Genomic DNA, 26,106 nt, shown 5'->3' on the forward strand with positions numbered 1-26,106 from the left:
CAGCCAGCAGACAAGCACGCGTTATCCTGAGTGTCTGTGTGCCACAACAGAGCAGCCCCACCCTGGTTTCCCCAGCTTTGGTTACACCTGGCAAGATGGCCCCAACTTCTGGTCCAGAACATCCCCAGAATCATCTGCCCTGAAGTGTCCAGCCCTCCCCTGGACTACTCCAGAGAAATAAGGTTTGTTTGCTCCTTTAAAGAGACAGTACCCAGCAGCTTGCCACATTAACTGGAGTTAATAGTTACTTGAATTAAATCACAGCATTGAGTTGGTTTAGATTAAAATAAAGCAAGCTTATTAACAACATGACATAGGTTAAGCCATGCCAAGAAAAAGGTAGAGATAGTTATAAGCAAATAAAAGTGAAAACATGCATCTAAAAGTCTAAAACTTAATCTAGCAAGGCACATTCTTTGTTTCAGATGGATTTGCTCATCATTTACTCTTGGTGCAGCATGGCTGACTGTCTCTTACAGAAGTACCAGGTACTGGTTTCCCTTGTCATCTTAGGTGAAAGATAAAAAGATGGAGTCTCTCTTCCCTTATATTTCCAAAGAATTGACTTTGTTCTCAAAGTTAGGAAGGCCTCCCGGGGATTCAGTCTTCTGTGTCTCTCTGGGGTGTAGGAACTATTTTAATTTTCCCCTACTGGTTTGCTTAATAGCTTTGTTACAGCTAATATGTAAAGTGAGATACACCCACATTCCTTTCTCTAGGACCCAAACCTATTTATCATCTTTACCTATGCTAGTCTGTCTTCTTAAACCTGTTCTAGTAACGTTTTTATAGAGGAAATTTATAACTTCACATATAAGGTTTACAAAGATATTAATGACCAGTGCACTATTAGCTTTCAGATGATACTTTACAAGGCATATTTTGTACAAACATCATTGCACTAGTTGTAGGGTGTGAATACAGGAGTGCATAGGGCCACAGTGGTCCGCTCTGTCTGATTTCCAGGCAACACTGTAAGCTATTTCTTGTGTCTTCCCAGTTACATCAGTGTGGATTTCAAAGTACATTCTTTCATGATGAGCACATCACATCTCTCCCCATTGCACCTCAACCAAAGGACATTTCTTCTTCCTGTCTTTAGTCATTCATTTGAATAAACTCAGTTCATTCAGCACATCCCAAATTATGACTCACATCCCAAATTCAATTGACATTTACTGCCGCCACTTGTAATTTATAACTCTGGTAGAAGGGAGCTTTTTGTAGAATGTGTATTTGTATATACAAGAAGCAAACCTGAAAAACATGATGGTTCTAAAGAAGAAACTTGAACCAGTCTGTGTCCTGAGCTTCTCCTGTGTGCTGTTGAGCACTTGCAACCCACAGTGACTGTAATTGGAGTTGAGAGGATCAGGCTCCTTATGCGTATCATTTTGTTAAAAGAAACAAGCACTCATTCTCTCTTGTACAACCTAAACAGTGTTTCAAAATGTCAGGCCAGATTTCCCATTGGTGTAAATTGATATCGCTGCTTTGACTTCAGTGGAGCTATGCTGATTTAGATCAGCTGAGAATCTGGCCCCAAATCTCAAATGCTGTGTTTTCTCCTAGTTGCAAAAGTTTGGAAACTGAAATTTTCTGGTAGTAGAGTTGGCAGTGCCTGTGAAATCATAAGTGCTTCTGAATGGTTGAGCAACCTCAACTCCAGCTGAAGTCAATGGAAGCTGAGGGCATTCACATACATTCTGAGGTCCCAGTTTAGGAAAGCATTTAAACATGTGCTTCAGTCCATCCCTGTTAAGGCAATATTAGGAGCATGCATACATGTTATCCTGAATAGAGATGCTTCCCTGAATCGGGCCTCTTATTTAAATCTGATTTAGGGTTATATATTAAATAATATAGAAAAAATCTCATCTCAACCATAGCTGTCTAATGAAAGAAACAAAACTCTCAACTTTTGACATTATGGGGCTTCACTGTTATCACAGAATCCAAAGGCAAGTGACATGGAAATGGACTTATTTGTGCCAGTACCAAACTTGAAGGTACTTTAACAGATTAGATGAATGGTAAAATAGGGTTGAGAAACTGCATAGTATGCTCAACTACCAAAGCTAAGTTTTTACCCTTATGAGGGGCTATTTACAGTAGAAGTTTTAATGTAGGAACTATATTTCTCCATTTCTTCATAAAGAGAAAAAAAATGGTTCTTGAGAGGCAGTAAATTCTGTACATTATAGATTAGATAATATGGTAAAAACATATTGTACAGTAAGTAGAGGCACTAAATTGAGTAATACGTGCTCACTACTTATTTCTTTGTAAATTAGTTAATTTCCTGCATCTGCAATGTCAGTTCCATCACAACATCCACCTTGCATTAAGAATCAATGAAACAGTAAACTGCAGCAGTCTATCATTTTGTGTTTCCAGCAGAGATAATTTAACTATAACACAGTGACATTGAATATTGATAGAAAAATGACAGGCCATGATTAAAGTTTTGTGCCAGATAAAATGAATAGCTTGCAGATGAAAAGAAAACAGAAATTAATTTCCTTTCTGAGTCCTGTACAAGTGTATTTTCTAATTGTTATTGCTTAGTATTGTACTGTCTTGTTTTTTAATAACCATAATAAAATATCCATTATTGGTTTTCAGCAATAAAAAAAATGGACTTCCCCTTTACTTGCTTGAACAGAAAGAGCAGTTACATAATCTGGCCACATAAAATCCAAGAAATCAGTTATGCCCTCAAGATGTTGATGTTAGTTTGCTTGTCCTTTTATAGGTAGGAGAAAAAAGGAAATAATATTATCAGGCTCTTTTTAGATCTCAATTTAGATTTCAGCTCTTAAATACTATAAACTGTGGATGCAATAGGTGATTTTTATCCTAGCCTATGAGAAATTGTGGATAATAGCTGTTGCTGATAGGTTTAATCTTTTAAACATTTGGTAGAAAGCATTGCCAGCCATTCATGTTTCAGTGTGCACTCAATATACTGACAGCACAGTGAGGGACTGCATCTTTTAATATTAATATTGTGTTTCACTTAATTTTGTTAGCAGACTGCTACACAAAGTTGTAAATGTTTTGACCAAAAAAAATTCTAAACAAACGCTATACACAAGTAAAATAACTAATGCTATTATTCACTGTAAAGGTCTGAGAAAATGAACCTCATCCACCACAGAATATGTCTATTGATATTTTCCCACTATACGTTTTCCAGGATTGAGAATTTTTACAATATTCAGTTGTCCCATGAAATATAGACACATGCACAAGTTTTTAAAATATGGATTTAATTGTATGACTTTAAGCACCCAGTTTTGAAAATGTTTGCCCTATAAATTGGTGGGGACGGGCACGGGGATGGGATTTACATGGAGGAGCACAATTTAAATCTAATTATTTATGTCTATCAACATGCACATAACATTTCCAATCATGAAAATGTTCCAGAAGTCAAAATCCAGAGAAGGAAAAAATAGATGAGAACGAGAGATAGAATTTTGAAAGAAAATAGGAGCCACTTACCCATTTTATTCCTGTGTTACAGTCCAGCAGTGCATTTTCCCCACTAAAATATTTCTGCATTGACTCTGGGCTTTGAACAATAAGGCTCTGGCCTTCGTTGAACAATTTTCAAAAGTGTGCATATCAGCTGCTAATACAAACATGCTGCTATACACACAAAATGGGTACATGCATTTAGTTTACCGTTCCCCATTCTTTAGTCTTCTATTCTGTTTTGGTAATTTAGATATGTTTGAAAATTTTGTCCTTAATTTTATAGCAGTTGTGAAATAAATTTACAATAATAAACCTATGTAAACTCTTTGTATTCAGAATCACTCTGAGGGCTTGTCTACATGGGAACTCTTAGGAAAGTTAATACAAATGGATTTTTAAATTGGATTATTTAAACTGTATTAAATCAGACTCAACTGTATTAAATCCCTGTGTAGAACCTCATAGTCAGAATTAAAGTGGTTTTAATTTGGTTTAGCTCAATTCACTTTGAAAATGTCAACAAAGGGTTTAATGCAGTTTAATGAAGCCACTTTAAATTCACACTTTAATTAATTCAGATTAATTTTCCTTAATATCCCTGTGTAGGCAAGCCCTTAGCATATTAAAAGGAATTTCTTTATATGGGTTGAAAAAGTTTCCTTCTTTGCTGCATCTCATTGAACAATATTTTATATATGTAGCTCTTTACATGCATTGATATCCCAGAGTCCTTTGCAAGAAGATAAAAGAATCCAATGATCATTGTTTACAACTAAAATACTTTTAAAGATATATGTAAATCATGTAATTTAGATCTAATTAGCAGTCATTTATACAGTACAATACACATTTATTTTGTACACCGTCTTTCATACAAATTTAATCATAAGAAGTTTTACAGAGTTACTTCAAATAATAAAAGTACAGCACTAAATAATGAATAATAGCAGGGGGCGAAAGAAAGGAGAGGAAATCGGAAAAATTGTTTTCAGCTGAGATATTATATGAAATGAAGTGCTATGGAGGCTATTTCTAGCAACCAGAGGTGCAAGAAAGAACATTCTTTACCAATAGTGAAAGGCCTGATGAGGGTCAGTTGTTAAATAGGGGAAGGCACAGGGAGTGGGTAGAGAGAGGTAAGGTCCATGAAGTAGGCAGAGGCAACCATAGAAGATTTTACAAATACAAAGGAAATATAGGAGAGGAAGATGGGGAGAATGGAGGAGTAAGAAGGTACCAGTGGAAAAGTTGGTTTTGACAGTGGCACATTAGCAATGTTGTAGTATGTAGTAAGAGAATGAAGTAGGTCAGGAGGAGGAACTGGTTTTAAGGAACCAAATGTCCAAGTGGTCCCAGGGTACAAGGGGAGAAGGCAGGGGAGGGAGAATAAAGGGAAAAGAAATAATTGATTAGAAGGATTTGGAGTAAGTGTCAAAGGGGGAGGAGAAATTTAAAAAAAAAAGGGCAATCTTGGAAGAAAAGAAATAGGATTCCTTGAGCCTTGTTGGGGAAAGACTGAAATTGCAAAGTGTTTAGAATGGAGAAGAGAGTTAATAGTGCTCATGAACAAACAAGGGTTGTTAACAAGTTTGGAAACAAGGGAGCAGCAGAAACAAGGTTTTGGTGCCCTGGGAAGCATCAGTATAGCGTAAAGTATGTAATGAACTTACAAGATTTCCAACTTTCTTGGTGGCCGTAGAGATGAGATATACAACATTGTTTTAGTAGGCATTGAAATGTGAAATTGAGACTCTGGTGTGTATAACAGGCTTTTCTCATTGGCAGTGAGAGAAGTTCCCAGCCCCAAAATCAAAAACAAACAAACAAAACCCAACCAACCCAAAGTTCCCTTCCATAAATAGGGAAAACCAATACCCCTGCTTGAACTGAGTCCAAGTTTTCCATTCCCCCCAGTCTATTCTTTTCCTCTTTCTCCTTTTGTGTGTGCCAGCTGAGTCCTGTGGTTTGATGAGCGCCAGCTGTATCTTCTCTACCTGATTATTCCTAAACCCAAAGCTGACAGGGAAAATAGGGTTGTGGGGACCTTGACTGACTCAGCCTCGTGATCCAGTCGCATGATGGAACATTACAGAGCGGGTTTGGATGAGCAGTGGAAAGTTGTAGGCATCAAAAAAATACAAGTGGGGGCAGGAGGCTAAAGTGGCAGAGTGAATGTTAAAGAATCAAAAGCAAATCAAGCTGGAAAAATTTAGATACAGATGTTTGAGATAACAGATGTGAGGGTAAATTTCTGAAGGATTAAGCAATATTTGAGTATAAACATAGCTATTAATACATAACATTAATGGTAATATGGTAAACTACATTAAAAGGCGGGGTTTCTAAAAATATGGTCTTCATGGGTTTTTTGAGTGGATTAAGCATTACTTTTCTTGATTTTCTTTCCCTCCTTCTTCCTGGCCTCCCTTAGGGTGGTTACCTTTCTAGAGACAGATAGACACTGTATGGACATACAGTAAGAGAAAGATCTCTACCCCAAAGAGCAGAATCTAAATAGATGAAACAGAGAGTGGGAGGGAAAACAGAGGCATGGAGAGATGAAGTGACTTTCCTTAGCTCACACAGTAGGTCAGTGGTAGAGCTAGAAATAGAATCTAAAGCTCCTGATTCCCAGTCCTGTGCCCTTTTTACTAGACCATATTTCCTTCTGATGTTAAATGGTATCCTGTATCCTTTGTAATGACTTTCCCTGGTTATTTCTGTCAGACCCATTTCATCACTCCTTAGGCATTTTTTACCTAGGGAAAACTCCTCTTAATGTCAATTCAAGTTTTTCTTGAGCAGAGGGTAAATAAGGCATCCTGAATAGGGCTTGCAGACTGTGGGAAATTATTGGCCCACTGTCTTTAATACCTTTTCCAAGGCATACACTGTGTGTAGGATGAATCAATAGTAAACATCTTTCATCTTCCTGAATGTCATTAATTCTAAGCTTTTTTTTCCTTGATGCCTGCACTTAAGCCCTGATTCAGGAAAATACTTGACCATGTACACATGCTTACATCCCTTTGATGTCAATGGGACTTATTCATGTGTGTAAAGTAAGCACGTGCGTAGGTGCTTTCCTGAATCAAAACTTTAGTCCTGATCCCAATAGGGTTGCCAATTTTGATTGGACATGTCCCTGGAGGTTTCATCACATGACATAATATTTAATTAATGATTAATCTTTAATTCCTGGAGACTCTAGGACAATCCTGGAGAGTTGGCAACTCTATCTTCTGTTAGGAATCAGTTATCTAAGTTACACATTTATTTGTTTCTATTTAATTTATGTTTCCACTGCTGGAAAGTTTTTGCATGTGTATTTATTGAATATGAATTTTATTATGCTTGGTTTCATTTTCAGTCTAACTTTATTGGCTTTCAGGATATGGCTCCTCACAGAGGTTCATTCTGTCAGTTAAAAGAACAGTATCTTCTACACAAACAATGTTTTGGCCACTGTGGATCATGAGCCATTTTTCTTCACGTTTCAGTCATCAGAAGACATCTCTGAGATAAGCTGCACTGAGATTTACAAAAAATGCTGCCTCCTTGTCTAGCTCCTGTTACTTTTTATAAAAATATTTTGGCTATTCTTACTTACATGGGCACATGTTTTCATTTAGGCTAACGTGTGCAAGAGCCAAAGATGACGTGTGTGTGTCTGCAGTGCTCTTAGCGGGAAATCTATTTTCCTGGACTTCCAGTGAACACTCTAAATAGTTTTAGAGCAATATTCTGCTGCTGAGCTACATGCAGAACTCCTGTTGACATCACTGGGAATCTTGCACGAAGCCTGAGGGGAGAAATAGCCTGTAAACTTAATAGAAGATGGAAAGAATCCTCAGGGGACAAAACTCCCTTTAGATATATAATCTTGGGTCATGCTTTTTTATATAAAGAGTACACTATAAATAGCTTATAAAGGATCAGTAAGTGATTAACCAATTCGTATAGACTGTTATAGAGTCCAACAAATCAATAGGTTTCTTGTAATACCTTTGATTGATGTACTTAACACATACTGGTATGTCTGTAACGTGCATATATAACATCTATTAGTCAATTATGTATTTATAAATGTAACTTCAATATAAAGTGTGACCTAATCTTGACCTGTCCACAATGTAGGTCCAATCCTACAGAGTTATACTGTGCTTAATTTAAGAAGAGGAGTAGTCCCAGCCACTTCACTAGGACTAATTACATTTAATTATATATCTAAAATGCTGAAATAGTCAAAAAATTGGACCACATAAACAATTTTTTATTTATTTGGCATGTGGTTTTATGTTTGCTGTTTGCAATTTTCAAAATATTTGTTTAAAAATGCCCCTAAACTTTCAGTAATTTTAAAATAAAAAATTATGGAAGTATAGCCCCAAGAATTAAATAGACTCAGAACATCAAAAGCATCTGTGCATTTACTGCTTTCAGTTGAAAAGTTCAGCAACATAGGGTCTATTAACATACATATTTGATAACCTACTTAGGGATACATCAGGAAGTACCAGAGTTTTACTAATATAGTGGCAAAATAATAATGTCCTTGAAATACACCCAAAGCTATTAGACATGTACAGTATTTATGGAATGCTGAAATCTGTATAAATCTTAATCATGATCAACTCATGATGACCAAATGACTTGGGTAGAGGGTGAATAACATGTACCCAAGACACTGCTGCTTTTTGGTAGTTCAAACACCATTTGTTTTTCTGGCAGTAATTATTGCATATATCATTGTTTCTATCCTAATTGTATCAGTGGAGTCTTCTATTAAGTTGAACAATCGAAGTGGGCTACCTGTTGGAAGTTCCAAGTCAAGTCTTGAGTTGTCTAAAATGAATATCTCATAAAATACTATACAGTGGTGCTGACAAACTTTTTATAAGGGGCAAGAAAATTGTCAGAGGTATACCTACAGGGAAAGTTTTTAACTACACCTCTACCCCGATATAAACACGACCCGATATAAACACGACCCGATATAACACGAATTCAGATATAACGTGGTAAAGCAGTGCTCTGGGGGGGCGGGGCTGCGCACTCCGGTGGATCAAAGCAAGTTCGATATAACGCGGTTTCACCTATAACGTGGTAAGACTTTTTGGCTCCGGAGGACAGCATTGTATCGAGGTAGAGGTGTACGTAACCATTACACTGTAGTGACAAGCACCATCTAGTACAGAAAATAGTAGGGTTTATTTTATTTTATTTTATTTTACTTGGAGGTGGAGGGTTGACTGGAGGGAACATAGAATTCTCATGTGGCATGTGTTGAAGATTCCCCCCCCCCTTCTAATTAGCATTGCTCAGAACCCATTAGAATTCAGGCAGCAATTTGAAGACCTCATGTCACATTCCACCTTAAATAAATATGCATCCATACAAACTGTAAGCACTAATCCAGTGGCTCCATTTCTGACTCCAAATTATTCACACTTGTATTCTGAAAATATTGCAGCTTCAAGTTTGGGTTGGTAAGTTTTATTTGTGCAGTAAAAAATACTGTTGTTCAAAGTAACAATTTGTCACTCAAATAAGCATTTTATTACTAGCTCTGCAATTAATTTATTCTGTGTTCAGAGTAAAAATCTTAAATATCTGTGGTAATCGAATATCTGATTTAGTCAAGAAAGTTGGAATAAAATATTGTGGTTTGTTTAAATTTTTTAACTTATAACTGATATATCTGAAGGACATTGATAGAAAATGCTGCAGTTATTAGATGTTAAGATAAAATCTAGATATTAGAGCACTGAAATGGGAGTCAAGACTTGGGGGTTCTATTCCCTTCTCTGCCACTGACTCACTTCACTGTACTTCAGCGAGTAATTTAACCTCTCTGTGTTTCGGATTCAGCATTTGTAAAATGAAGATAATATATGCCTGTGTGTCATGATGGTACTGAGAAGTTTAAATACCTGATGCTGCAAAACCTTGCATGCATGGAATTCTCACTGACGTCAACTGAAGAACTGTACATGGAGGGTTTTCAGGATAATATTCATAAAGCACTTAAAGATCTTTGATTGAAAGAAGATACAGATGTGCAAAATATTAAGAAATTCTAAACGGAAACCTCCTTTCAACTCCTCCTTCAGCTGGAAAAAAGGGAACAGTACAATACCACAAAGTGAGGTTGGGGAAAATCGACAAAAAAGATAGGAGAAGGCTGAGGGAGAGTAAAAACAGCCCTAATTTAATTAATAAATCTTGATTGACTGATGCTTTAGATTTTTGTCTAAGTTTCACTCTAGCAAGAATCTGAAAAGTTACATACATTATTTTCTTAAAAGTATAATTTGACCAACATATTTAATGCAGCAAATAATATTTTAGTTGAAGTGATAACGTTCTCTCTCAGAACAACCTGAGGAAGATTATGTGAGTACTTTTTTACAGTACAGATATGCAGCCACTGGGAATAAGTAAAAAGCAACAGAGGGTCCTGTGGCACTTTTAAGTCTAACAGATGTATTGGAGCATAAGCTTTCGTGGGTGAATGCCCACTTCGTGAGTAAGGCTCTGATCCTGCTCCCATTGAGGTAAATGACAAAACTTCTATTGACTTCAGTAAAATTAGAATGGGGTCTAATCTACCTACTGGACACACCACAGAAGGTAACAGCATCTTAACAGATTTTTCTTGACATCCACTTTGCAGTAGATAAATCCCTCTACTGCTTCTCAGCTTGAAATAACTCATTACCATTTTAAAAAGTGCTGAGCTCTTTATGAGAGCATTGACCTGCCCTTTTGGTTAGGTTTAAAAAAAAGTTATGTGTTAGGAATTATTCTCCCTGAAACAAATTTTTATTTTCCTTTGGCTTTTATTTCAGCTGTGGGAACCAGCTGCTCGAAAGAGTGTGGGAAGCTGACTTGGAGGCCTGTCAGCTGTTGATCCAAGGGTTTCAGCTGAAAGAAGCTGGTTGCTGTGTTTCAGAGGGAGAAGAGGGCCGAACAGATGAGATGGATGCTGCTGATGATCACTGTTCGGACACAGAGAGAGGAAAAGAAAGCCACTTTCCAAAAGGCACAGAGCGGGGCGCTGTTCCATGCCCCATTGCTCAAACCAAATGCCGTGAACTCAAAGAGGTATCTAGAGTTTTCTGCAGATTGTTGAATGATGTCATTGTTTTTCATTTTGAGAGGGAGGGTTAAGGGTCAGCAAAGCAGATTAAGAATTAACTTTAGATTTGGCCTCAAATAAGAACAAAAATAAAATAGCTTTATGAAAACTCTCTCAATCCTTTTTCCTTTCACCATCAATCTTTTTAAAATTAAGAAAGAATATGTAATGTACATATCGATTTTTGGGAGAAAATATTCTCATAAGATTCTTTATGGAGTTAACACAAATTATCAATTGTCTCCTCTCACTTACATCAGTTTCATGCTAGTGTGACTCAATTCACTTTTTATTCCTGATTTACATTAGGGAGAGGAGAAGCAGAGTCCCCTAATGTCAGTGGAATGGTCTAAGTCTTTCCAGTTCAGATGCTGGCAGACTTCCAGTTTGCATCAAATATTAAAAAGGAAAAAATGAGGAGGCTTAAAGGGCTTGACATATTTCTTTTAAGTTTTGTGGTTTGCTTTGGAATTTCTGTCTTAAATATTTACAACTACCCAGTAATCATTTAACAGCACTGCAAGGATAAGCAAGCTGTTAAGGAGTCATACCATCCAACAACACCATGTAATGTGACCCCAAAAAACTTAAACCCTATGACATGCATTGTTTTTATTTCTTTAGAATTTTGTTGTCAAAAATTAAACGTGTGCTTAAGAGCACTTACTGTTAACAGCCATTGAACTCTGCACCATGTAGAAAATTGATATTGAATTGTGCATTTGTATTGACTGAGATTTAGCAGAATGCAGGCCATTACCCTACTGTAAATTCCCATCTGGTCTAGTAAAATTCTATTCTGAATCAGGCTGTGAATGGTAATTTCAACCTTTTGTAAAATAAAACGTTTTATATAGCTGGACAAGTTGTAACACAGAGGGCATTTTCATCCTAAATGGCCAGCTGTGGTTTTTAATTTTATCTGCTATTCTTGGTGAATCTGCAAAGATAATGCCAGCAATTCTGTTGCTTGGGTAAAGCTGCAACTGAGATTGGAATTTGCCTCTACTAGCCTTGACTGTAGAAGAATCAGTCACAATCAACCCCAAACCTCCCTAGATTCTCAGTTGTACTTTTGGAAGAAGAGTCCAGCTTTACCCAAGCAACAGAATTGCTGGCATTATCTTTGCAGATTCACTTTGAGTTATGTCCTGTTCTGGGGGGAGCTTATTTCTGCTGATACTGGTGACATTGGAGGATTGTTTGAAGTCCAGAAGAGGGGTTTGGGGAAAGATTTCTTTCAGGATGTGGTCCCCATTGAGTATGGGTTGTAATACCCTGTATGGTTTCCAGGGTGGGGTGGTAGGTGACAAGTAGGGGTGTGCAGTCAGAGGGGTTTCTTTCCTGTATCGAAGCAAGTTCTCTCAGGATATTTGGATGGCCCATTTAATCATGCAATCTATTTCTTTGGTGGAGTGTCATTGTTTGGTGAAGGCAGTTTAAAGTGCATTAAGGTGCATATCCTGGACTTTTTTCTCAGAGCATATTCTTTGGTATCTGAGTGCCTGGCTGTAGATAACAGATTTCATGATGTTTGGGGTAGTTACTAGATCTGTGAAGGTAAGTGTGGTGATCTGTAGGTTTCTCATATGTAGTTTCCTATATGGTTCCATTATTGAAGCTGATCATGGTGTCCAGGAAGTTGATGCTGGTGTGGGAGAGAGCGTTTGATGGATGGGTAGTGGTTGTTGAAGTTGTGGTGGAAATCTACAGGGGAGTTTAGATTGTCTCTCCAGAGGATGAAAATATCATTGATGTATCCCAGGACTATCATTGGTTTCATGATGCATTTTTCCAAAAATTATTCTTTGGGGTGGTCCATGAACAGGTTGGCATATTGGGGAGGCATCCTACTACCCAGGGCTGTTCCCATGGTCTGGGCAAAGTGTTTGTTGTTGAACATAAAATTATTACAGGTGAGAATGATTTGGGTGAGGTCGGTGTGGATATGAGTGTTGTCCATTGTCCTGTAGATATTTGAGGTAGGAGGCAATTCCCTCATTGTGAGGGATGTTGGTATATAGGGAGGTGACATCCATTGTGGCAAGATGGTGTTTGGAGGGAGGCTGTTAATGTTGCAGAGTTTCTGGAGAAAGTCAGTTGTGTTCTGCAGGAAACTGGACTTTTGTGTGGTGAGTGGTTTGAGGATGGTTTCTCTGAGTCCCGATATTCCTTCAGTAAGCATGCCATGGCCAAATATGATGGGTTTGTGTGGGTTCCCTTGTTTGTATATATTGGGAAGCATGTAGAAGGTCCTTGGGTGGGTTCAAGGGGTATGAGGTTCTATAGTTTCTTTTGGAGTTGTTTTGGGAAGGATTTGAGGATATCCTTACATTCCTGGATGAATTGTGGTGTGGAGTCTTCTTACTTTATTATAGTAGGTGGCATCAGAGAGTTGTCGGTTGGCCTCATTGACATAATCATCACATTTGAGGATTACGATGGGTCTCTCTTTATCTGCTGGTTTGATCACTATCCGGTGGTTGGATTTCAGAGACTGTATAGCTGTCCTCTCCGCAATGGAGAGATTGTAGTGGATATGTTGTTTTGGGATTTCACAGTCAAATTTTTCCCTGAAGCAATCAAGTGTGTGGTTTCGTCCACTGTGGGGTGTCCAGTCAGATGATTCCTTTTTCTTATGACCATCACTGGGGACAATACTATGAGCAGTACAGGTCTGTCTCATCTTACGCGGGGGTTCCGTTCCGCGGTTAGCGCGTAAAGCAAAAACCGCATATAGTCAAAATTACATTGAGTTCAATGGCGGGCGGAATCGCCCGCACTACAGGTACTATATTAAAATTGTTATTTTTCTTTTTTTTTTGGCCGACCGCGTAAAGTTGAAATCGCGCATGTTAAATGCGCGTAAGATGCGACAGACCTGTATTGTCTTTGTTGTGAACGACTTCTTTGAGGCAGAATCAGTGAAATAATTCTTCTAGTTTTCACATGTTAGTATGGTATCAAATTCTGTGGTGGGGCAGAAGTTCAGTCCCTGAGAAAGTAGATAATTCAGCTCTGGTAAGAGGTAGCCTTGATAAGTTGATGACGTTGGGGTGTCACCTAGTATCCATCTGGTGGGTCCTGGTGTCATGGTTTCTCCTGGAAGTGGTGTTCTGTAGGTTGTGAATTTGTTGTAGTTATTTCCATTTTTTGTTTTTGTGTTGGATGGGGTGGGGGTGGGGTTATAGTTGTTTTGGCTTTCTTGCATGATCTCCAGGTAGGGTTCCTGTTTTTTTTCTTTTCAGCATATGGGAGCATGTGATGATTTCTTATTTGAGGGGCGTCCCTTCTGGAATATGTGAGGTACTGGAGATGGTTCCTCAGTTTTTCTGAAGTCCTTCTGCAGAGCTCTTTAGCATATTTAGAGTTGTGTGTAGTTAAGTGGTCAGAGGGTTATAGATGGTTAGTCCTCTGGGAGTCCTCTTGAATTTGCTCAGGAAGTAGAGGACGTTGTTAAGTTTGGTTTCCTTTTTCTTCATGTTGTGGAATTTCCATTTCAGACAGTGAAATTTGATATCTTCCCGTGTTGTTTGCCGTGTTGTGGTAGTTGTGTTGGTCCCAGGTTATTAGAGACACAAAATGGATGAGGTAATTTATTTTATTGGACCAACTTTTGTTGGTGAAAGAGACAAGCTTTCAAGCTTACACAGAGCTCTTCTTGGAAAGGTTCTCAGAATATCACAGCTAAATACAAGGTGGAACAGATAAGGAGTTGCAAGGTGCACATGTTGCAAGTGACTATTCAAGGTGAAGTGGATAGTTTACACCACTACAGTTGTATGACAAAGAAAGATTAGTGGGTTACAGATTGTTATAATGAGCTATAAATCCAATGACTTTATTCAGTCCACAGTTTTTGTTGTCTAGCAGAGTTATGAACTTATGAACTTAAGTTCCCAGACTCATCTTTTGAAGGTGCTTTTCACCGTTTGTTTGTTTTTTTCTTCTGGCTCATTACAATAATCTGTAATATCCTGGGACCAAGACAGCTACAAGACTGAAAACAAATTTTACCACGATTTTCTCAGTTGCTCCCCAGATAAAGTTGTTGAGTTTCCCAATACTGCCTGCTTCCTACGTTGACCAAGTGATTATGTGCTTCATTTCATTTTAGAAAAATCAGGCCAACTTACGCATTTGAGACAAATGAAACTGCTTACAATGGCATTGGAAATTCAATTCCAGAGCTGCTTCAGCTTCAGTTCTACTACCTTAGCTTCCCAGATTCCTGTGTTTCCCCTATGCCTTTCATTCAGTTTTGGAGGTCTTAAGATCTGACCCCATATGGTGCCTCTAAATAAGACATATATACTTATGCCCTTAGTTTGACATTATTACATTTTCAAGATTTTGTTTATTTTTGTGGAGTATAAAATCTGTACAAAAATTTTCATCATTGGTGTTGTGGTTTAGACAGTAGCATAACAGGCTAGTAGCATCTGAACAGGAATGTTGGGCAGTGTATGTCTAGTGAGAGAAGGCATGGAGTGTATCTTTCACAAACACCTCCTAACAGCCAGTTATGGGGTAGAATATTTAATAAACACATTACACCTTTCTATAGCCATGGCAATAATTTGAGAAAGAGAAACTGGGTAAAGGAAGGAAGCAAGTCCTCTGATCTGTAAATGCACTTACTTGAGAGGTCTGGCATCTCTTTTCCAGCATTTAAACTTTCTGTCATGATGCATAACTGTGGAACTTTTGTGGTTGTTTAAAAATAGCTCTGTCTATGGCAAAATAGGTTGTATGCCTTTTAGTTACTCTTTCATTTGACCACTGAAAGGGTTTTAAGGTATCTCTTAGGGAACAGCTTAATGATGATCATTAGTAATCAACCACATGATAATTTATCATGTGACAAGGGATGGAGATTATAAATACTCACTTAAGGAAGAACGTGCATTTACCAAATTATTTGATGGTATTCTTTGAGTCCTTATTGAGTCCTTCTAAGGTACATATCTTGATAAGATTGAACTCAGTTTTGTGAGGTATCAAAAGAGGAGTGGTATCCTTTGAAGAATATTAACTCCTTTCCAAAAAAAGAGGAACAGAGGCATCATTTGTTTTGGAGCTTGCAGAACTGTTAGCTTCAAAACAATGACAGAAAGGATATAATACATATGCACACACACTGGCAGCCTGGCAATTGATTCACTTTATACTGAAATGTTATGAGTGAGGGGTTGAAGGCTGGATTCTAGTGGTTCATTTGTCAGTTTACCAATAACTACTTCATATACTTTCACTTCCAGTCATTTATCTTGTTACCTCTGAGAAAACATTACTGTAAACTGGGTCCTGGGTTCATGGCGATGTATTATAAATACAATTTCCTCACATACGATTAACTTTTGCTCACAGGTTTCATTAAAAACTTAAGACTATTCTTATGCAAAAGGGGTTTGAAACAGGAGAAGGGGAACAGCCAGTCATTCAAGATCCTACTGGATTTGCTCCTTGACAATAAAGACTTGCTTATTTTATTATTATTTTTAAAATAAGATATATCCTCAGTAGATCACAGAATATCACATGCTCAGTCATGATCGTTCAGGCTTTGCATGCTTTGAAAGTTCTAGATATCTTACTTTCCTGTGTGATCATAAGTTTATTATTTGACAGCCTTATCCCTGTATTTCTTAAGACAGTTGGAATATATTTTATAGTTGTACTTACACTGAAGACTCAGTGATCCTCACAAATACTATTTTCTTTTTAACCTGCTTATGTAGAACTCAGAATTAAATATACTGTGTTTAATGGGACAATAAACTACCTGTGGCATCACAGAATAACCATATCTAACAAACTTCCCCTGCAAAACCAACTGCAGAGCTGGGAAAACATCTATAACCCATGACAATCCTGCTGGTAGAAGCACCTTTACTGGTTTTTGCCAGAACTAAATCAGATGGGACCAGCCAGAATTATCCTGGAACAGCCAAAAACACCTGAGAATAAACGGCACCACACTGGAACTACCAACAGCTAGTCAGAACAGCAGTCTTCTTTAACTTATTGGAACAAATCTATAAACAACAGTAATCAGTCTGAACCAAGCCAAAGTATTCCTGCACCAGACAGAGCCAAGACAGATTCTGGCAACATCAGGTATGGTTCTTCTATCAGGAACCAAAATTAACTTGCTGGAATTAAGTAAGAACAACATGGAGCCACCTTTAGTCCGAAGGAGCCAAACTAGAATCATGGCAATTGGGTGTGATTCTGCCATGGTCCCAGTGGGTCCTAGATTTGTTCCTTAAAATTTTCTGTAGCTCTAAATTGACTCCAAGTATTTTTACTCTGGTTACTTAGAAGTGGAGGAGGTTGGAATTTTTTTCATAGTTTGTTTCTGGGTAATTTCTGAATTATACCAGGATTTTACCCGGCCTTATATACAATAACACTTCATTTCTCAAGATATTAACACCTGCACATTGCATCTCTCCTTGTGTGTCCTTGCTTTGACTTTTGTTTGTTGATATTTTCCTTGTAAGTAACATCAGAGGCACTGCTGACAACTAATACCTGTGTAGATTTGTGTGTGTTAAAACCTCCCTAACACCTGGTATCTCTAGGATCATGTATACCCATGAACCTTCACGTTTCATTTCCTGACCTGTCCTTTTTTTCTTCTTCTTCTGGCATGCTGTGCAGTGTTCCCTCTTTAACCTTATGAAGGAAGGAAACACCTACTAGATTTCAAGAGAATTCAGGTGATTAAAGTTTCAAGGTAAAAAAAACCAAAATGCAGTAATATTACCTTTGGTACGCCAACATGTTTGGTAGCTAACACACCAGTCATTTATAACATGTATAATTCCATCTCAGTGCTTGAAACAGAGTGTGTGTTGTTAGAGTAGAGATCAGGTTGCCAGGTTCTCTTCCAGCTGTGCTATTAATTTGCTTGACCTTGAGCAAGTCACCTTTCCTCTCTGTACCTCAGTTTTCCCATCTGTAAAGAAGGTTTGTAAAACGCTTTCAGATCCTTGTTGAAAAGGTGCTATATAATTACACAGCATTTTGTTTGAATAACTATGTTTGAGATATTAATACTCTGTGATATTGAAATGGACTCTCACTAAAAAGAAATGACAACAGTATACTTTTTAAATGACAAACGTTAAAAATTAAGTCAAAACTGTATGTGATACAGTGTTTGTCAGAATTTGGTGATAGCAGTCAGCAATAAAGCCTTTGTCAGTGTGATGCAACATATTACCATAGATTAAAGTACCCTCTGATCCAGGATGTAAATGTGCCAGATGTAAAGGGCAACACTTTTAGAAATCTAAACAAAATGTACTTTCATATTAGTTTAATTAAATATTGTATTTGTAGAGATTCAAAAATCATTTGGAGACTTTAAATTTATCTACCTTAAATGTCAACATTGAGAATCAGTGAAGGTCAGTGTTTGAGTATGTTTTCTATATCCTTAATCCAACCTGCAAAGGGATTCTGTAACAACAAGCTTGTATACAGTGCTCAGGTCACCATTGCACAGCCAGCATTTACCCACATTTACTGCACAGCGATGCCTAAGATACCGCTGCCCATTCTAACCATAAGGAAATTCTGAGGAGTGCCAGATACCACTGTGTGGTATCTCTGGGTAAACACTAGCTTTTTAATGAAGACCTCTGTATCTCATCAAATTTAATCCTTCCAAGAACATGAAACATAGTAAAAACCAACAAATGCACTAACCAACACACCAACAAACAAAAACTGAAGACAGTTAATGTCTTTGCAGAGTTCCCTTCTTTGCAGAGGTGGAGTTCTGAAAAGTTCACCAAGAATATTCTATGTTTTATAATTTGTTTCCTATATACAGGTCTCTGATACTGTGTGTTGCTTTGTCAAAACACTAACTTTAGCTCTATTCAAGTGAGGGCTACAAATAGTGTGTGTGTGTGATACTAATATATAATTTTACAGTTTCATGACTTCCCCAACTACCCCTCAGCCTAGCCATTTAAATATTTTCTAATTTCTTGTATCGTAGTAGAAATGTGCCTTGAAGAAGGAGAGGATAGTAGCCTTATGGATCAGTTCAGGGAAGTCTTCCATGCCTGTAAAAGAATCTGTATGTGCAGACCATGGTGCCTGCGTGGGACACCAGTGGGATGCTGCACTGGCACAAGGATGTACTCGTGCAGTGTCACGTAGATGATTGGGGCCTACAATCTTAATTTATAAATTAGAGTTCAATCTGATAATCATTGGTTCTTTGTACAGTATATTGACCAAATAAATCTAATAATCTACATTTCACCTCTCTCATTCTTTCAGCTTTTTGTTAGAGTGGCTAAAAAAGGTTAGAAAAAGTTTTGCTTTCCACATACACTTTTTGAATTTATACTGTTCTTTACAAACTTGATAAAAGATTCCACCTCAACCCCATCTACTGGTTTTGAAGATGATATTCGTTTGTTTGTAGATTTGAGGGGGAGGAGCAAAAATCACGCTTATTTATAACAGAAACTGTAGCCTTAAATATGGCCTGGCTGTCATTCCATAATAAGCTCGATGGAAAATAGCTTTTAGGTTTCTCCTTTGTTGACTTCTATCCTCTTTCTTTATACTTACACAGGCTGAACTCTTATATTGTTTTGCAGCATAATTTTTACTATGCTATACTGCTGCTACACAATTACATTAAAATCCTCATGTTTATACATAATGTATTGTGTTTATCTTATGACCTATCCCTAACAGGTTGTGGAGGATATTTCATTTGGTACAGATGATCATTTGTATGAGGTAAGTGCTTTCTAGACAACATAAGAGGATTGGGGGAAATTGTACTAACTTCCTTGGGATTCCTTTAAAACAGATAGCTCTTTTTCACCTTTAGGTGAAAATTGCAGAATGGGGGCAGATATTTAGGAAAGCAAGGCCAAAACCAAAATGAAGGGACCAATCTTTCTGCCATTGAAGATAATGGGAAAACCGCTAGTGACTTCAGCAGAAGCACGATCAGACCCTAAGGCAGTGATTTTAACACAGATGTAAGAAATAGCATTAATGCATCAGAGAAATAGACAGCTAGTGATAATTAGTTTACTCTAGTGTACGACAATAATGATATTTTAACATGGAGCAAAATCATAATGCTTATTTCCTCGTCTACCTGTACCATACTTTTTTATTCTATTTGAATCCCTTTGAACACATTATTTTTCCTTTCAGAAGTATATAAATGTTTGGAGTATCGATATTCAATATAAATGTTATCTGGATACAAATCCTGGATGTTTGTCATCTTTTTGGTATCTTGTTTTGCAATCATTTTGTAAATAAAGATGTCAGATCCTACAGTTTGTATCTTTGAGCAAAGTCTAAAATAATGAAGTAATTTGAGATGCATTTCCTGTCAAAAATAAATGGGAGGACAACCTCTTTTTGGCTATAAACTGAGTGGTCAGATAATAAGTCTGTAGTTACATTTATATTACCCTTGGGAGTAGTATAAATTCACCATGGCCCAATTCCACACTGTGATACCTTGGGCTGAAGCTTACATATTGAGAAAGTTTAGTTGATATGCACCACTTCCAGCAAGCAAATTAATTACACAGGAAGTAAACCTTATTTCACATCCCATAGTAGTATATATGAGTATATGTACCCCCTGCTGCCCAGCCATGCAAATTCAAAAATGAACTGTTACTGGGTTGCAATATGGGGTAGCCATCTGGACAAGCCACTACTCTGTATTACCACCAGTAAATCCAAAGGCTGCATAGAAGCTGGAAAAATCCAGGCAAGATACTTTACCTCAAGAGACGAACTCAAATTACTGTCTTTGTGGACAGGCAGACTGAGATCATGCCCATGAGACTAGATATGCCAGAGAAAGTTCAGCTGTGCATGATGGCAGCATGCGCAGGAAGAAGCTTTTGGGGGTGAAGGTTATCTGAGCAAAAAATGAGTTTGAGATGATGAAAACTGCCTCTCATGCCATTGGCCTCAGCTGTGAATCAGGACAAAGCCACACATATGCCTCTGAACAGTGTTGACACACAAAAGGAGTACATAATCCCGCAGGCACCAAGACAGCGAAAACACCTGTTGTCAGAAAAGAATGACAACAATGGTACATGGACAGTGTCCAGTCATCAGCCACAGGCAGCTGCCAAGATAGCAGAGTCTTTACAAGATAGTACAGGCAGCATATGGCCTGAGATACAGAATGTAAACACCTCCAGCAGACTAATGCACAGCAGTGATACAGAAAGCTGCAGGACAGTTGCTGGATCATGGTGACTAGACAGAGGTAGAAAAAGGAATTACTTACACTGTGAGCCACCTGCAAATCATATCCAGCTATGCTGACTCCTTACACAAATGGATGTGCACATCAGAAAGCAATTTCTATGAAAAGTTCTGGCCCAATGCAGATTATCACTTGCAAACCAGTAGATGACAATACCCACAGGAACTGGAATTATCCCAGGTACATTAAATGAAGCCAGTGTAGTAGTACACTTGCATATTCAAAGCCTGCCCAGACCAGAAATACTGTATCCTTCAGACAGAGGGAATACAGATGATAAGAGACGGGAACCTGCTCTCACACAGAACATGGCAAGGTGTCTTGTGTGACTGAACACTGGAGGACAGCAGAAAGATACAGACCTGTGTGGATGCTCTTCCAAGAATGTTCTTCAGCAACTGTAATACAGGAAACATGAGGGGACACAATGGTCAGGGTTGCAGCATGATTTTGGCAGTAATTAACATGCCCATGTGCCACAACATCCAGCATTCCGTACCACTGCAGAGGAAGTGGGAGGATAGAGCAGATTGAGCTAAAGAAATGCGAGATGTGGTTGTGAGTTGTCATGTAATTGCAAAGAACCTGAGTGTGAACCTTAGTACTTGAGTCACTGCACGTAAGAAGAAGCTCTGATGCATGTTGTCGTGTTGAAGCTGCTCCCAAACACCCCCACGTGACAGCTTCATTCTTGGCAAAAGGTTGATGGGATGGCAAGAATTAAAGCATGTATGATAAGCCATGGTTTGCTGTGTTCCTACTTACCTTTTGGAGTTTGCTTGGGTTATGTTTCACATAGCCCCTCTCCTCTCACCAATATGCCAGAACATGCTAATCCCTGTCACTCAGACATGCAGAGGGCTCTGACAAAGTGAAATGTTTGGAGGATGAGATGCACAAGCAGTGATCATCTCTTGTGTCCATAGTCACACAAGACATACTCTGTCTGTGATATACAAACACAGACAAGTACAGTCCCACACCATCCCACCATTCATCTTGGTCTGTGCATCCAAACTAAATCACCAAACCCAAAGGTGGCACACAGAGGGTCAGCCAGAGCTTCCCATGATGTGGTATCTCTGGAACAGAACTGCCAGGCAGTAGTCAGTTTTGGGGCACAGCTTGTGTGGTGGCCGTAGCTGGGTGGTCACTCAATGGGGTGATAGCTTTACAAACCATTTTCTCTGCTGCCCATTATGGATGGTGAACCACTGCTGCGTCTGTCCAGTATTTTTTGTTAAAGTACAGTAGATTGTAGTCATGTCACTCTCAGACCCTGAGAATGAATAGTGCAGCTGTGGTGGTTTCTTGAATAGATGCATGCAGTTTTGCACATTGATGCTTGCTCTGCACATATTATCCTGAGTGTTGTACATTATGCACAGAGAGAATTTGGACCTGTTCTCAGTAGTCAGTGCCACCCTCTTCTCTACAGTGACTCCCACATTAAGGGATGCGGAACATGGAGAAATGTTTTCTCCTTGTGTAGTTTGACCACTGTGTGGCTAGATAACTCAATGTCTGAGTATGGTATGAGATTACACTACATATGGTTGAGGTCAGAGGTGGGCAAACTACGGCCCGCGGGACCCTCCTCCCCGGCCCCTGAGCTTCTGCCCTGGGAGGCTAGCCCCTGGCTCCTCCCCTGCTGTCCCCCCTCCCCCACAGCCTCAGCTCACTGCGCCGCCGGCGCAATGCTCTGGGTGGCGGGGCTGCAGAGCCTGGGCCTGACCCAGTGCTCAGTGCTGCGCGGTGGTGTGGCTGGCTCCAGCTGGGCGGCCAGCCACCGGTGCTCCAGGCAGCACAGTAAGGGGGCAGGGAGGGTTGGATAGAGTGCAGGGGAGTTCAGAGTGGTGGTCAGGGGGCGGGGGCGTGGATAGAGGTCAGGGCAGTCAGAGGGTGGAGAACAGGGGGGTTGAATGGGGACAGTCAGGAATGAGAGGAGGGGTTGGATGGGGTGGCGGAGGGCAGTCAGGAGCAGGGGTTCTGGGGGCTGCCAGGGGACAGGGGGATGGGGCAGGAGTCCCAGGGGGGACATTGGGGTGAGAAGCAGGAGGGGTTGGATGGGCTGGGGCCGGGCCACGCCTGGCTGTTTGGGGAGGCACAGCCTCCACTAACCGGCCCTCCATACAATTTTGGAAACCCGATGCAGCCCTCAGGCCAAAAAGGTTGCCCGCCCCTGGTTTAAACATATAATCAAGTGTTCGTGTGTACGTGTACTTTTCGACATACCTGGGTGTGATTCTTCAGAGGTGCTGAGTACCCACAGCTCTGATTAACTTCATTTGGAGTGGTGGGAAATCAGCTGTTCTGAAAATGAAGCCTGAATGTTCTAAAAAAAGTTGTAATGTGAAATATCTGTCTGACAGCGGAAACCCCATCTTGTATTTTAAATTACTTCAAACAGTTTTTAATGGGCATAAAAGAAATATCAGTTCTAATTCAGCCCAGACGAGAAATGTCTCACCGGGTATGCTGTAGCAATAGTTCTAAGGCTTTTTGTGCTGAAAGTTTTATCAGGGGCACAATTTGATTAATTTGAAGACTAGACAGCTTGCTTACTGTTAGGACCAGTTTTGGGGATGTATCTGGGACTCTCACTTCTGAGACTGGAGTGAAGAGGAACTTTGTGGTGAAAACAACAGTGACAAAAAAGAGTGTGTTGACTTCACTAATTCCTATATGCAAACTGCTGAACTAGAATTCAGAGAGGGAGGATGGTGTCTGCTCTGGAGAAGTTGACCAAATATATATTTATAGCTAAGTGGTACTGTATAATGACTGCCAGTTGGAAGTAGAGATTAAAATGGCTTTTAAGAAAATATGAACCACAGAAAATAAATTGAAAAACATTCTGATCTCCTATTAAAGCTGATACGCTAATGCAGGTGCAGCAACGTATGTTGTATACCCACAGCTAAAAAGGGGAGGAGAGGTGAGTAAGTCCACTTTGCATTAGAAAGCTGAGGAAATTTTCCCACCACTGCCAGAAATATATCTTACAACAATCACGTGCATTTTGTACCTATTTCTGTCTGCTTTAGGAGCAACAAAAATAAACCCCATCAAAAATTACACCCTCTGCACGCACAAAAATCCATACCATAATTTCATCTCTCTCTTACTATATTAATGTCTCCTAGCAGTAACATTCAGATTCCTAAAAGTGAGGTCAGTGCAAAAAATAACCAAACAAGTCTTAAGGTGCTATCAGAGTTAGGTTTGCTTGCAGCGTTAGTGTAACCAGCAAGCGGGAGGATTTATGTTAGTACATTGAGCTTGAGGCAGAGTCCATTTACTTCTCTGAGCTAGTGTTGTGCAGTATACACAGAGCAGATCTCCTACCAGGAAGTGGTTGGAATAGTTTCTGTGTCACTGGCAGTGTTTTTGCCTGCCTCTCTCTCTCTCTCTCTCTCTCTTTCTATATATATATAAGTGTCAGGTAAAAGTATTACTAGTGCCAATACTAGGCATGAAAGATGCTGAAAATCACTGTTCCCTCTCTATTTTTTAGCTGTTACCTCCTTTTTTAGAAGTAGAGGATTGTGAATTTGTTTTTGAAAATGTAGAATACTCACTTTTATTGAGAGCATTGGTGACTTGTCTCACCCCATTATAAGACAATTCTCAGCACTCTGTCCTCCATGTTAAACAACAGTTGAAACTATCTATCTACAGCATGACCTCTCCTCCCCCTCCCCCCAAAAAATCAATACATTGCCTTATACACCAAGGTCTTCACAAGATATGAGTATATTTCTCATGACCTACTAATGTGGTATCCAATGACACTGCTTGTCTAGGGAGGGAATTGTTTATTTTAACAGAAGAAGCAGCTCTCTCCCATATATAGATAATACACCCAGATTAATGTTGTTATTACATTAAGATGGAGTTAAGCTTGAGAGCACATTTCAGTAGTTTAGGGTAAACTATATTACAGGGGTGTTGTTATTACCCACTAGACACCATGCAGTAGTCATGATTATGAGTAAGGGATTTTAGAATTTGTGGACCCAGATTAAATTAAATTCATTTTTAAAGAAGTATTTGCTTTTTTTTTCATTTCCCCCCTTATGATGTCATAGGTCTGGACTGGGTGCTAAATTTATTACAGGACTCTGTATTAATTCATTGTAATTCTGGAACCAGTTATCTGATTTATTTGTAAATTCTCAGAAAATTCATTCTGTACTCAGAGAAAGTGCTGTAATTTTGGGGAGGATGGGCTGTATTATTCATATGTAACAAACAGGTTGATTCCCTTCTTTAAGTGCAAAACTTGACTTACCAATGGAATTACTATCAATGCATCCATAATAACTGCACACTATTATTTTAGAATAGTTTTTAAATTAATCTACTGATAGAGCAGAAATTGACTCTTTGTAGTAGATCTCACTTAGGAGCCTAAATTTTAATTTCGCAGTGGCACAAAGGATCTGTAGACATCCTTGTAGTACAGTGTTTATGTACAAGGTTAGCATTCGGTATGATGGGAAATAAACTCAAATTATTTTTGGAAAGTTGATGCCTTTCTTAACTTGTGTGTGAATGTTCCTTTTAAAAAAAATCAAACACCAAACAGCACAGTGGGTAGTGATACACAGCATCAAAGGGTAGACACATTGCCTATTGGAATTTTGGGGATTTAGTTATACCTCAGGCCTCTGGGTTCTCTACATCATAAAAACTGTGCGATTATCATTGCTGAGTCCAATTTGTACTTTTGTGCCTACATTGCCAATCAGTCATTTCACTGGTGCCCATAATCTCAAGCCCCTAATTATGTTCCAATAAGGGACTGGATTTAAGGCCCCTTTAAACATTTTTCTCATTAATATTTTATTTCAAAATTGCATTGGATGGGGAACACATTTTAAGCTAATTATCTATGAGTCTGAGGTACAGAGCACCTAGTTACACACTGTTCATTATGCAAATCAACAACAAGAAATATCATTTCGAATAAGTACTTGTTGCAGACCGTTTGGGGTGGTTTCCAGATTAAAGTTTAGAAACTCTTATAAAAGAAGTACATACACTGGAACATGCAATGCTCTTTTTATCTTACCACAAAAAAAAAAGGACTAAGTCATTAAACCAGTTTTTCCAATTATTTATATTTTGGGGCTTTGCTTTGGCTGCTGTTTTAACATACTGAGCAGGTTAGTTGCCCAATGTTATA

General features: G+C 38.8%; 1 protein-coding gene across 1 annotated transcript in view; it reads left to right on the top strand.

The window, feature by feature from the left end:
- The window catches only part of DISC1 (DISC1 scaffold protein), a 314,498-nt gene that overhangs the window by 263,955 nt on the left and 24,437 nt on the right, over positions 1–26,106 (top strand). Inside the window, 1 exon segment of the mRNA XM_065401455.1 lies at positions 10,335–10,477. Coding sequence (XP_065257527.1) covers positions 10,335–10,477 — 143 coding nt within the window.

Source organism: Emys orbicularis, chromosome 3 (genome assembly GCF_028017835.1).
Source record: "Emys orbicularis isolate rEmyOrb1 chromosome 3, rEmyOrb1.hap1, whole genome shotgun sequence".
NCBI lineage: Eukaryota > Metazoa > Chordata > Testudines > Emydidae > Emys > Emys orbicularis.